General features: G+C 39.7%; 1 protein-coding gene across 16 annotated transcripts in view; it reads left to right on the top strand.

Moving 5' to 3' along the window:
* Nucleotides 1–14,360, top strand: part of znf438 (zinc finger protein 438) — a 380,009-nt gene extending 365,649 nt beyond the window's left edge. For all 16 annotated transcript variants that reach the window (XM_068014399.1, XM_068014502.1, XM_068014498.1 and 13 more), the window contains one exon: nt 5,312–14,360. In XM_068014399.1, coding sequence (XP_067870500.1) covers nt 5,312–6,254 — 943 coding nt within the window. In that variant the 3' untranslated portion in view covers nt 6,255–14,360. The remainder of the gene's footprint in view (nt 1–5,311) is intronic.
* Nucleotides 14,361–14,770: the final 410 nt, after the last annotated feature.

The following is a 14,770-nucleotide window of genomic DNA, read 5'->3' as shown; positions in this document are numbered from 1 at the left end:
TGCGTGAAGCCAATGCTGGGGGAAGGAATTGGACCAAGACATAGAATCATAGGATCCAGTGAGAGAAGTGAGCACATAAATGGGTAACAACAGATTGAAGGATCTTGAAGTGAACCTGAGAAGGAGGCCATTCGGCCCATCATGTCAGTGCCGGCTCTCTGCAACAGCACCTTACCTCATCCCATTTCCCTGCCTTTTCCCTGCAACCCTGCAGATGTTTTCTCTTCAGATAATTATCCAATTCTCTTTTGAAGACCTCAATTGAATCTGCCTCCATCACCCTTTCAGACAGTGCTTTCCAGATCCTAAGCACTCGCTGCGTAAAAAAAGTTTCTCTTCATGTCGCCATTACTTCTTTTGCCAGTCCTCTGGTTCTGGATCCTTCGGCCAAGGGGAACAGTTTCTCCCGATCTACTCTGTCCAGATCCCTCATTATTTTGAGCACCTCTATCAAATCATGTCAACATAATTCAGTCCCACTTTAAAGTGATAATTAATATCCTTAATTTTATATTTTAATATTAATTCTCATGTCCACATTTGTGATTAGAACACCACCTCCACTGGGCGAATGAGTAATTAAAGCATGACAAGTTATATTGGCAAATTCCATTATAAATGCAGACATGGAAATTTATAATGTAAGTTATCTAACACTCAGGTTCACTTCAAGATCCTTCAATCTGTTGTTACCCATTTATGTGCTCACTTCTCTCACTGGATCCTGCTGGAGTTCCTCCAATCTGGTTTCTAACCTGCATCAAGATCACCAAAAACATTCTGTATGAATGAAGCAGCTGCTTGCTGTTCTCAATTTCTCTGCAGCCTATGTCACTTGCCATAACACTTTAGGCAATTTCATTCTTCTCCGCTATCTCTCCTGCACAGTCCACATCCATGGCACCACTCCAATAGTCCACTCATGCCTGTTCCATCACCTATCATCCTTTTCTTGTTGACCTTTCCCCCAGCACCTCAAGTGCTAAGAGTCTGATCCTCATCTTTAAATTTTTCCTTCGCCTCGTTCCACCTTATTGCTGAAACCTCCTCCAGTCCTATATTCCCCCAGAACACACTGGCCTGTGACCTCTTGTATGTCCCCTCTGCATTGGCAGCAAAGCTATGAGTGGATTAGGTCCTGTTCTCTGGAATTCCCTCTCTCAACCCCTTTGATTTCCACCCCTCTCTCACCCTTTAAAACCTCAACAAAACCCATCTCTTTCATCAATGTCTTGTCACTCCATCTAGTTTTTCCTTCTGTGCCTGGGGGGCTGTGTTCTATCTGCAAGCAATTTTTAATTGCAAATTATTGTTGTCCAACACAGTTGCTGCATCTGATAGCATCATTATGGCACAGAAGGAGGCCATTTGGTCTATTGAGTCCATGCCAGTTCTCTGGAACAATCTTATCAGATACATTCCCCCGCTCTATCCTCTGCAAGTTTATTTGCCTCAAATGCCTATCCAATTTCCTTTTGAAATAATTGATTGTCTCCATTTCCACCACCCTCGTAGGCAGCAAGTTCCAGGTCATTCCCACTCACTGTATAAAAACGTTCTTCCTCACATCTCCCCTGTATCTCTTACCCAAAACATTCAATCTGTGTTCCCTAGTCCTTGTACCATCAGCTAATGGGAACAGCTTTTCTTTGTCTACTTTATCTAAACCTGTCATAATCTTGTACACTTGTATCAGATCTCCCCTCAAGCCCCTTTGTTCCAAGGAGAACAACCCCAGCTTCTCTAACCTAACCTTGTATCTAAAATCCCTCATCCCTGGAACCATTCTGGTAAATATCTTCTGCACCCTCTCAAGGGTCCTCACATCCTTTCTAAAGTGTGGCGACCAGAACTGGGTGTAGTACTCTAGTTGTGGCCTAATGTCATGCAGGCTCCCAACTGCCAAGAATGAGGCACATTAATTTTGCCATGGACATTAAATTTCAAATTGTTGTTGGGAAGAAGAGAAGGTCTGTGACAAAGGGTTGCCCAAGCACCTGACTGGAAAGACATTTTTGCATAATAGCAGACGGTGCTTGTAGACAAAGGAGCTATTCCCTGCTCCAATTCAATCCACAAACAGACGTGGTCAGACCAGTTAGTCACATGACTAACTGGCTGTTTTAGAGATTTGAACTGAGAACCGGCAGAAAGCTCTTTGCTCCTGGATTGAAAAGACCTCTCCTGGCTGGCTCGCCACAGCCTCTCCTGTCTGCTGCCATCTCTTTTTCATGGAGCTCCAAAACCCACCGAAGACACATGAACCCCAAGAGAGAAAGGTCTCCTACAGTGAACAAGGTTTAAGAAGAATACTGGGCCCACCTATAATCAAGAACTCTCCAGTGAGCTCAAAGAACCGTAACAACTCTTCAAATATTGCCTCAAACCTTTCCACTTTTTTTTCTTTTTCTGTCCCTATCTGCATGTGTGTATCACATATGCATGCTAGTGTGGGCACGTCACGTATCCATAGGCGTTAACTGACATAGAGTTTAAGTTCAAGTTTAATAAATTTCAATCTTTTTTCTTTAAACCTAAGAAAACCTGTGTGTGTGCACTGGTTTCTTTGCCTTTTAATTGGAAAGCGGTGAACAAGGATTCACCAAGGGGGAGCTAAAAACACTGTTTAAAAAAATAAAACCCAGTTACAGTAAGACCAGGTGAAGGCTGAAAGGGAACCCTAGACCTCTTTCTCACCTGGTCGTAACACCTAACCAGAGCTTTATAAAGGTTCAGCATAACTTCCCTGCTTTTGTACTCAAGTACCTCTATTTATGAAGCCCGAGATCCCATATGCTTTGCTAACTACTTTCTCAATATATCCTGCCACCTTCAAAGATCTGTGCACATGAACCCCCAGGTCTCTCTGTTACTAACTGTACCATTTAGTCTATATTGTCTCTCCCTATCCTTTCTACGAAAATGCACACTTTCTCAAAGTCTTTTCTCCCATGATCTTACAATCACTTTGGAGGCATCGAGAGCACATCCTTGGTTCCCTTGTATTCATTCACTACATGCTAATTTGTGATATCATATTGACAGCCATATGGCCATCTTTCCAGTGCTCTCATTAAAACCAGTAGCTGTTACATACCATTCAACTGCCAGTCTGACGTCTAATCTTCAATGAATCACAACTTCCCACTTCAGTGTCTTCAAATCTGAAGCTTTTTTTAAAATTCAGCTCTTGCCGACTTGTATCAATCCCATTAACCTCCCTATCTACTTAGATAAATGCTAGTGGGGAAAACCATTATTCTTTTCCTTGACTTAAATCTAAATATTCTACCTCACATGAAGTCCTTTGTCAGGACTGCTATCTTCCATCTTTGGACATTGCCCATCAATGCTGGCTCTCGATGCCCATGACAATCAACTTCAAGATCCTTATCCTCAAACCTACACATCCCCATCCCACCCTATGAACAAAACCTTTTCCAGGGCAATTTCCCAATTCACACTGTCCATTACTGTGACTGCAGGCCATTGTTCATCTCCTGCATCCACTGTTTTACTATCTGAGGATGATCCTTTACCCATTATGCTTATGGCATGTGGAACTCTCATCCTAATTTATTTTTCCTTGTTTCCTCTTCAAAAAGTTCTAAAAAAAAATCTGTCCTTGGACTCCCATCTCCCCTCAAATCCTCTATTTCCTGTGCAGTATCCATCTTTTCCCCTTTGACCATGCTCTGAGGAGAAATTGTCTGATGTATAAATATGTTAAAATGTTTTGTGAAGTTGCAAGTTAATCTTGTTAATTAATAGTTAATTCCTCTTCTGAACAATTTGAATTTTCCAGCAGTAAAATTGTGCTAGAACTTGCTCTTGTGAAGTACTGCTTTTTCCATTGTTGTTTAATTCAGCTAAATGGTGCAATGTTAAATGGCTCTTCATAGCTGCAGGTTTTTAAAAGAGAGTAACCTGTAAAACACAGACCAGTCATGGGCGGGCGTGGGGGGTGGGACACGCTTTTATTAGGTAACAGACAGTTAGACACCATATTAGGAAAAGTGCCACATTACTCACAATGTATATTCTCTGGAAACCAGATGTGAGATCAGCTTTTTCTCACCTTTAATGATTAGACTATTAATATGTACGCTGAGCCTTTGTTCTATGACAGCGTGATATTTATGGGCAGAGCACAGGGCAGAACCACTTGATTTACCGGGAAGAAAAACTTGTTTACAGCTGAACTGAGTGGCTGTTGAAGAAGGAAAGGAGCAAGATCTGTTCATGAATAAAACATGCTGTTAAAAGCTTCTTGCTCTTAAGTACTAGCCCACAATAACTCTATTTGGTATAAAATGATAAGATTCTCTGCGAGTTTGGATTTACTGTGCACGTCAGCAAAAGGACACTGTGAACATTCATGATCATGAAGTGATCCAGACACTTGCAAGCCTTTGTTTTTCTTGGTTGGGTTACTCTGGAGGAGGACATGGATACAGTATTTGTTGAGACTAAACAACACCGGTTGGCATGTTTCTTCCAGCCTGCCTGTGTATTTAGCAGAACTTCTCCCCTCACAACTTAAGTGAAACCTACTCATCCTCACTGTTTATAGCTGAGACTGCGAGTTGTGCTGAAACTACTAAGCCTTTCAGTGCTTTCTATTTGGGATGTTGAATATAAGCTAATAAACATGCAGAAAACTAAGCTGAAATGAATCCCACGATGAGCTTATAAAATTGATGAGAAATGCAGCAGAGCTTCATTTTTGTGACCTAATCAGATTTCAAGGCTCTAGACCTTTTTCCATTCTGTGTATTTCAGCTTTATTAAGATCTAATGGAACCTGTGTTATTTAAATTGTGTGTTACATTACTTTTACAAGCTGAAAATGTATTTTAGATGTTGACATCATCTGGCTCAAACATGATTTATGCTTCTGGTCTATTAATTTTATTTAGGATCAAAATTATTTTCCTTTGTTTTTCACTTCTTCATCCCTTCTGCACACCTCATAAACCTCTCTACTTACAATACACTGGTGATCTTTAATATGAAGGTCTGAAAGATCATGTGTGCCTTTGTGGGGACCAAATCTCTACTAGTTTAGTGAATAAAAGTTCTGCGATGGTGCTGGTAGTGCTCACTCTTTCAGATGGGATGTCTTCATATACACCTGTCTGGGAAGGTGGGACGGGTTACAACAATTTTCCAGCCCACCTGTAAAACTCGTTGTAGAAATATTATTGTTGCTATCAATGTAATCTACAGTATCCAGGAGCAAATTGTAATTTTACTAGGTTTTGTTTCATCTAAGAGCTTCACTATAATTGAAGTTATTTTGCCTTTTCAGGAAGCAAGTCGAGGATGGCCGATCACAAGCTGACATAGTTGGCCTAGGCACCTTGCAAATAAAATGTGCCCGTTGCCAAGTTGTCACGCCCACCTTCGTTGATATGAAGCTTCACCTGTTATGTGTTCATGAGGAAGAGCTGCAGCTGAAGGTAGAAGAGGGATCAGTAAAAGAGAAAAGTGGATGTAGCAGTGGATTTCCTATTTACTCTAGCATGGAAACCGAGCAAGAGCTGTTCAAGCATGCAGCAAACTACTGGAAACAACTTGGTGAGAAGAAAAATCTGGTAAAGTGCGGTGTTTGTGAAGAAGTATTCCACTCCTGTTTTAAATTGAAGAAGCACATGGTTTTGCATTATAAACAGCAGCCCCGATTAGAGGCTATGGATTCAAGTGTGGTTCCTAAGGATAAGAAAATTCAGTTCCTTACAAATTTTGGGTTTAATTGTATTTTATGTAAACAGAACTGTGGAAGCAAATGTGAACTCTTCAGGCACTGGCAAAGTTATCACAAGTGCAAGGACCCCACTGTTCTGTGGACAGTCTTCAGTTCATTGAATAACCATTGCACGAATGATGAGGAACTGCCTGATGTTTCACCAGAACACACTGCTATCAGCACTGAACCATTCTGCAGACACATTGTCGATGCAGCGTCCCAGTGCGAACTACACAACGGGAGAAGAATTGTAGATGAGTGCAAGGTACACTTGAGCAGCTGCACTGGCGGAGCAGAAGATACTCTCGATTATTGCCAGTTAACATGTCCATTTTGTTTGAAGACCTTTTTCTGCATGAATTGGAAAGCTAACAGTGGCGAAGAAGTTGTATTTCAGCAAGAGGATATTGTGCATCAGTGCCCAAAGTGCCTACAGAAGTTCTCATTAACTCCTAAGGTTCTTGGAACTCAAGTATTCTGTACCTCAACCAAACATTGTGATTAATATACCAGTGCTTCAGGAGCTGAAGAGTCTCTCTAAGGTGAGTTGGTAGCCAGTGTGAAATTCTGAACCTAGACTGAGATGTTAATCACTAATATTAATACAGAACATAATGTTGCTTGTGAGTATCCAGGTGAAACAATGTATTTGTAATGGAGAAACACCTGTCTGTCATGAGACTGTACATTAATCTGCAAATAAAACTGTCTTGGAATCTTGTAATATGAAGGTGCATGGTATGGGAAATGGTGTTTGGAATAAAAGATACAAACTCAAACAGAAAAGGATATCTACTGGAAATAATTAGGCAGTATAATTAAACAAAGTCTGAAATGGTGTCACAGACAGCAATGCAGTTTCTCGGGCCCTGACGACTATAAATCAATCTTGGTGTATATAACAGCAGTGCACCTTGTTTCTGTGACAAATATATAACTCAGATCCTGAAATTAAAATGAACTGTTTTGGTTAATATGGTAATATATGGTACTTAGTTTTGACACTGAAGTCGCCAAGTATAAGCCATAAAACTGCTATAACTCCTCCTAGTGGCAGAAAAACCAAAAATCACGCAACTGTTAATTTTACTTCTGGTTACCAACAGTCTACATTGATGGAGTATTTAACTGCAACCCTCACATCGGAGTCTGAAAAAGCAGAAGGTTGTGAAGAATTTTCTGTGGGCTTTCTTGATAGAGTTCATTCTTTATTTTCTTTTTCTCTCTCCTCCCTGGAAGGTTTACACTTGCAATTAGGCAGATATGATAAAGTGGGCACCAGCAGCCTCCAGTACCTGATCCAATAGGCCATTCTTTTCAGTGTGAGCCCAGACAGTGACTGACAACAGGCTATTTGTCTCATAGGGACATTACAGCCAAGTCAGTTTATATCCTTGCCTAATATCGCTACATACATTTTGCAGCAGGGGTCACTGAATGGAATTCTAAAGACTTTGTACCATGTATTGGAAATATTGAAGTATTAAATTGAATCATTTAGGAACTCTTGATTGAGTAAAACATTGAAAAATTACTACAGGGGCACAATACCAATTTTTATAAGCAAATTTTATATGGGATTACAATTGGAACAAGAAAGGATGATTCACTCTATCTATCTCAGTGACTCACTGTTTAGGTCTACATACAGGACCTTGTTGAAATAATTCTAATCTCCCACCTGTTTTGGGATAAAATATTATTTTATTGTGGGATTAGTTGTACCAATTGGAAAAGTGCTATGGTGTATTATTGTAACAGACTAAATCTTCGGAACAGGTCACTTGCCAGCTGTCAATGGGAGTATAGTTTATGACAACAGGAGACCTAAAAGTGGGGAAGAAAATTAATTATTAAAATGTTGGAAGGAATGTGTATTCATTGTTAAAATTCATTTAGTTAGGCAGACAGCAATCTTGAGAAATGGGATATTCCCTACTGTAACAGTTTTATGTTTTTATAACTCCGTGTTCTCTTTCAACAACCTTAACAAAAGTTCTCCCTGTTATTTGGAAGCTGTATATTTCCATACTTTGTCCTTAGAGAATTGCACTCCTGAAGGACTAACAATAAGCAGTAATCTCCCTATTGAATTCATCCAAGTCTTGCTCTACCACTGCAGTAACTTGCATTTATATTATACCTTAAATGTAGAAAACATAGAATCATAGAATGGTTATAGCACAGAAGGAGGCCATTCAGCCCTTTGTGTCTGTGCTAGCTCTCTGCAATAGCAACTCTGCTAGTCCCTATCCCCTGCCTTTTCTCCTGAGCCCTGCAAATTTTCTTTTCTTTTAAGATAATTATCAAATTCCCTTTTGAAAGCCATAATCGATCTGCCTACACCACACTCTCAGGTAGTCCATTCCAGATCCTAACTACTTGCTACGTAAAATAAGTATTTTCTCCCATCCCTCAATGCTTCACAGAAACAGACAGAAAACTGATGCTGAGCCAACGGGTTAATGGGTTGATCAAAAGTTTGGTTGAAGAAATGCTTCTTAAGGAAGGTCTGAAAGTAATAGAATGAGTTGAAGAGATTGATGGGTTTAGGGAGGAAATTCCTGCGAGTTGGAATTAGGCAGCTGAAGGCACAGCTGATGCTGATGAGGTGAAGGGAGAGAGTGAGGAAGCATGAGACCAGAGTCAGATGAATGGAGAGTATGGGGGTACAGGAGGGGGCAGGATTGGAGGAGTTTATGTGGAATGGGATGGGTATTATGGAGGGATTTAAAGACGAAGAATTTTAAAAGACATTAAGTGACTGACGACTTGCAGGTCAGCAAGGATGGGTGAGTATGATTTGGAGTTGGATAGGATATGGGTGGCAGAGATTTAGATGAGCTGATGTTTATGAATGTGGAGGATGGAAAGCCAACCAAGAAGGCATCTGGAGTAGTCAAGTATGGAGATGACAGTGTCATGAATGTGTGTTTCAGCAACAGATGGACTAAGTTGGACGATGTTACAGAGGTGGACATAGGTGGTCATTTGTTAGAGAAGCTATGAACTCAGAGTTGGTTTTGAATAGGACACAGTTGACAGTCTGGTTTAGCCTGAGATGGTGGTTGTCAAAGTATGGAATTGCTGGCAATGAAGGAGTGTTTGTAAAAGGGACTGAAGACAATAGCTTTGATTTTCCTGGTGTTTAACTGCAGGACGGTATGGGTCATTGTAAATTAGAGGTTGAGGAAGTAGTGTGACACAACAGGGGCAGTAGAGGGGTTGAGAAGTGGTGGAGAGGTGGAACTGGTTGTCATCAGCATATATGAGGAAACTGACCCCATGGCCTCAGATGAGGTTTCCATGGGGACCATGTCAATGAAAAGGAGGACAGGACCAATGGTGGATCTTGGGGACTGCAGACTTGATGTGATAAGAAAAGCTGCTAGAATCAGCAATTGAATAAATGAAAGTGCAACCAAGCAAGGTCAGTCCCACTGAGCTGGTCAGCGGAAGAGTGGTGTTAGAGGAGGATAGTATCATTGAGTGTCTCAAAAGTTGCGGAGATGTCAGGGAGGATGAGGAGGGATAATGTGCCACAATCACAGCCACAGATAATGTTGTTTGAAACCAAAACAGAAAATGCTGGAGATACTCAGGTCAGGCAGTATCTGTGCAGAGAAAAACAAAGTTAACATTTCAGGTCCATGTCCTTGCCTAAGAACCTTTCATCACATGGTAGAGAAATACAATGTTGTAGGAATATTGGAAGCATTGCTCTCCCCATACCTCTAATTATAGCGTTGCCATTTTCATATTAAAGATGTCTAATCAGAGTTGTTCATTGTGTAAGTTTCCAACTCCCTCGGGATCAGGTTCTTCAACCTCTCAGATATCCCTAACATATCGGACTACAATACCTCTTTTCCTGTCTGCTTGATCTCTCCTTAACATACTAAGTTGTGTTTATTACTATACTCACTAGGTTAGAAAAAGGATGATAGCTTTCTGTATCAAGAGATTTTTAAAGAAGATATCTGAAAGCAGTTAGATTTTTTTTATTGAGGAACTCCATTCAAGCTAAATGGTTCAGAGTCTGAATTGATAAATTTAAGCACAGACTAATTCATGAACAAATGATCAAGCTCGTCGTGGTCTGGGATTCAGAAATACTGAGGACAATGAGGCAGCTATATATAATTTTAATAACATTAAATTCAAATAAATGAGCGAACAGCTTGAGGAAATTGATCAGGGGAATGCGATTGTCAGCAATATGTCTATAAATAGCAACTGATGTACCTTTTAAAGTTAAAATGCTGAGCATGCAGGACAAATACAGGCTAAGAATTAATAAGTGTAGACCAAACAAGTGTGAGTTTAAATGGATTAACAGAAGAATCAGTAGCAAAATCAGGAGGAAGAGAACCTCAACAAATCCTGCAGGGAGAAAAGTGAAGGGTGCGCTGGGGTGAATATAAGAAGTGAGAAAGCATGTTCAAAGGGGATGTATGACCTAGGAAGAGCATAGGGGCAGAAGTAAAACATAATGGTAGGTATTCTTTGAGTACTGTAACTGTAAGAGGACAGGTAAAGAAGAGGTCAGAACCCTAAAAGATGCTGAGGGGCTAAAATGAAGAATGATTACAAAATAATATACTAAATGATAATTTCTATAGCTATTCATGCACTCCCTAATAGTGATAACCCAACTCGAAGTAATGACTTCAATTATAAAGGAAATGGAAGTCATAGACAATTAAGTCGCCAGAGAAGATTGGTGTTTCTCCCAGATTACGAAGAGAAAGACAGGAGATTTTTTTAATGTCTTGTTAGTCATTGTGAGAGCCATTGAATACTGAGAAGGTTCTAATAGACTGAGAAGAGGCTAATATAGTTCATGTTTTTAAAACAGACCCATACAACTACAGACCCATTAGTCTTGCATTGAACCCAGATAAAGTAATTAAAACGATTACCAAATTTGGACATTTACTTGTATGACTGGCCGAGTGAAAAAAACCAACATGGATTCAGAAAGGGAAGATCCTGTCTGACTGACCTATTTGAAGTTTTAAGGAAATGACATCCCAAATGGACTGTGAAAGCCATACAAAATGCTTTACCTAGATTCACCTAAGGATTTGACCAAGTTCTACTACAAGTTGGGTATGTGATGGAATATTCTCCACTTTCCTGTTGCCTTTCCAACAGCACTCAAGAAGCTCAGTACTTATCAGGGCAAAGCAATCTGCTCAATCAGCACCCATTCACTAGCTTAAATATGCACTCTCTCCAACACCAGTGTACCGTGGCTGCAGTGTGCAGTATCTACAGGATGCAGTGCAGAAACTTGCCAAGACGCCTTAAGCAGCATCAATTTTTGGAAGAGCTCCAATGCTGTTTCCAGCTTCTGTTTTCAAGTCCTGAGATAGCAAATGCAACACTTATCTTCTGTATCTCTCTTTTTTTCTTTTTCTTTCTCTTTCATTCTCATTTAAAAAAAAATCTTTCCTTTTGAGGCGATGGTAGCGTAGCTGATCCCCAGAGAATAGCAATGAACACAACTTATGCTCAGGAGAGATGAAGTAGGTATTATAGTCTGATATGTGAGGGATGTATGGAAAGTTAAAGTTGATCCTGCAGGAATTGGAAACTTAGACAATGAACGCTTCTGATTAGACATCTTTAATACCAAAATGGTAAAACTATGACTAGGGGTATGCTACATATCATCAGGTTGGAAGGAATTGCTGTGTCAAGAGATGGGAGTTGCTGAGGACTACAGTTCACATTTTCAAGTGGTGGGTGCAAAGAAAATGAGAGTCCCTTCCTATCTCTTCCTGCCTTATCATGGCTCTCGCTTCTACATCGCCACCTTCCCCTATGGCTTCCTACTCTCCACCATTCCCTTCCCCTGCTCACTCCCCTTTCCACCATCTCCCCATTCCCATTGTGTCCCTTATCTCTTCCTATTTGCAGTACCACTTCAAACCCTGTATCAGGCTCTGCCCCTCGTTGCGGTTACCTGTTCACTGCTAGCTTTGCATCCTGCCTCCTCCATCTTCTCTCTCCCATCCACTTCCCCTCCTGCCATTTCTCTTCTCCCATCCCATCTATTACTGTACCCTTACTCTCTCATTCCCTCTCAGCTCCCATCACCTTCACTCATTCCCTCAACCAGCATCCATTCCCTTCTCCTCCTAAATTTAACAGTAGATTGACCATCTAAAGCTTCATTTTTAATTTAAAAGTGAAGGGGGCTTAGAACGTAAAACTTAGCTGGAAATAACTAAAAACATTAAATTTACAGAACGAGCAGAAAATCTTTTGCAGGCGGTGGCGGGATGAAGTGGTAGCTGGGCTAGGCCAGTCAGCAGAGCAGGTGAAGTGGGGTCTGGGAACAGCACTAGAATAGCGAGGAAGAGGAGGTTCAGGGATAGACCAAGTCAGCAGCAGAAGAGGGCCAAGCGGTACAACATTTATTTGGGCTAAAATAGGGAAGTGGGGAAATGAGCAAATCAGTGGGGAAAAAAGTGATTGTGAGGAATCAAAGCCAAATAGATGGAAGAGTTTGAAGTAAAAATTCAACATTAAGTACTTTAAATTAACTTACCTGACTTATGAAATGAGAAAAATCAGTTGAAAAAACAAAGTGATGGGCAAGTCTAAGCAAATTGCACCACACTGCCACCAGAGGTGGGAGAACAGAAATGCACTAAAAGTTAAGTATGATGGTAATTTTAGCAAACGTTAGAGCGCTCCATTAAAAGTAATTATAAACATATGTTAGTAATGCCACAAAAGCAGGACAAAATCATGACAAAAAATCAGAACAGATGATGCAGGAAGTGCATGCATACATAGAAAAATCAGATACCTCTGATGAATTGTCAAACAACCTGGAAGATATAAATATTTGGCACAATGGAGATGCATATAAAATTTGTGCAATAGAACAAATCCTTTGAGATGTTAAAATTCTCTCACACATGATTATTTGATTAATCCTGTTTAGGCTGTGTTAAGATTTTCATTGATGGAAAGTTTAGGTATTATACCACCTGTTCGTTAATCCCTTCTTTTCCAACTCAAGTTGACATTCTTGTATTCCTGGTGCATTTCTCACATAGAATCAACTAATCCCTTCTTGAAGCAATCCTTCTGCGTGTATCCTCAGTCTGTCATGCAGACTGAATTCCCCCTTTAAATACGGTGCTGAGATGAAATGGAAACAAATGCCATACATATGTAATGGTTGAATTTTAAGCAATACTTAAATCCAATTTGTGAGTGCTGACCATCTTCAAAAAAAAATGGAGGAGATGATAGGTTTTGTAAGCATAGAAAGATCATAGAGAGAGGAAAAGGTGTCCTGATTTGGGATAATATGCTGCTTGTAACTGTTCAGTTTATTTAGGAGTTATTGTTTGTGAACAATTCTGTTATCTTAGTTTCTATTCATTGATGTGTACTTAGAAATTCTGAAAAGTAAGTGAATGCACTCATTTCCATCTACATAGTTTGGCTTGTGTGATTTGTTATGTAGAGAGATCCCAAGGAAAAACAGTTTTAATCTGTGAGATGTTAAATGTGGTGTGTCAGTATTGCAAAGTACAAATGAGCCTGAAGACTGTTGAATATAATCAAAGGAAGCATTTTAGGCTCAAGCCAGGTTAGTTTATAAATGGAAACAGACGTAAATAGATAATAAAACCAAGATGGTGTAACGAAGGAGCTGTGTAAAACAAAAATACTGTAAAAATGCCACTGAAATATCAACTTTGCAAACTTTTTTTTTAAAAAGGCTATATTTTAATTGCAGCAAAATTGAGAAGTTAAACCTATTCTCCAAGTTAATGGAGAGTTAGGAATATCAGACTTCCAAAGCTCAGCCTTTTACTTTTAGCAATGTAACTATCTTGCTGATGGGTTAAGTGGTAAAATTCCTATAAACGAGCTGAACATGTTGTAAATTTAATGGACTCACATTTCTTACCAGTTTAGGTATATATTTTTTAAAGTATTGAAATGTATCGTGTAGCCATTCCTGCTTCTTGCTCAGTTTCCAGATTAGCTCAATTGACTGAGCCACACACAGCCTGGGAAATGAGGTCAGGCTGCAGGTGGGCTGGAACACATAGCTGCAGTCTGCTTAGACCCACCACATGCAAACTGGTGGTCCAAGCGGAGGTAGCGGTTTTTATACATTTTTATTTGACAGGTTATTGATAGTTATAATCACAAAATGTGTACTTTCTACAAACCAATAACGCCAAACAAAGATGCACAGCTCCTTACGTAGGATCTTATTGCCAGTTTTCAATCTTCAGCTAAAACCCTATCTCCATCCTCCTGATTAATCCTTGACATTGTAAACATAGCATTATTACAACAAAACTCAATTGATATCCAGGTAAACTCCAGAGAGATTTTGTTTTATGAAATGAAAGCTGGTGCACCCTTTACTCAATCTTTTAAATGTATGTTAGGAAAAATGCAATTACATTGTCTTTTGATTAAACTTCTTATGTAACTCAGATTATTTTTCTAATAAATGTTGTTATATGTTGTTTGCTGCAAGTCGATTAAGTACCTTGGTGCTGCAATTCATTGGATTTGTTGTAAATTTCCTGTGCCTAAGGCTTTCTAAGGTAAATTTCTTGTATTGTTGGAAAAATAAATGTTTTTTGATGAAATTATAGAATTGGGAAATGTGCTGATTTATGGACCACAATAATGCAATGCTACAGACTGTGCATTTCCCCTTAATGCCCTAGAAATTATCTGCATGTTGAGTGTGCATGTTTATTGCAGTGCTTGTAACTTAAAAATGACTTGTTCTCACAATAGTCAGCTCATTAAGGGAATAAGATTTTTGAAGAGCAAGCAAATGAGCTACCCGAACACCACATTTAGTGTTTAAGCAAGTGCCTAATTTGACGTGACTTTATGTGAATGAGTTCCTGTCAGTTCAGATAACTGCTATTAAATTCCCTATTCAAAACCCTTGAGTCCGGCTTCTGCTCATCTTGCAATACTAAAAAGCAAAAGACATGAATGGCATCCTTTGTGAGT

The sequence above is a fragment of the Heterodontus francisci genome, chromosome 2 (genome assembly GCF_036365525.1).
Source record: "Heterodontus francisci isolate sHetFra1 chromosome 2, sHetFra1.hap1, whole genome shotgun sequence".
NCBI classification, from domain to species: Eukaryota; Metazoa; Chordata; class Chondrichthyes; order Heterodontiformes; family Heterodontidae; genus Heterodontus; species Heterodontus francisci.
The sequence above is the reverse complement of the archived record's forward strand: the minus strand, read 5'-3'. Positions and strand labels throughout refer to the sequence as shown.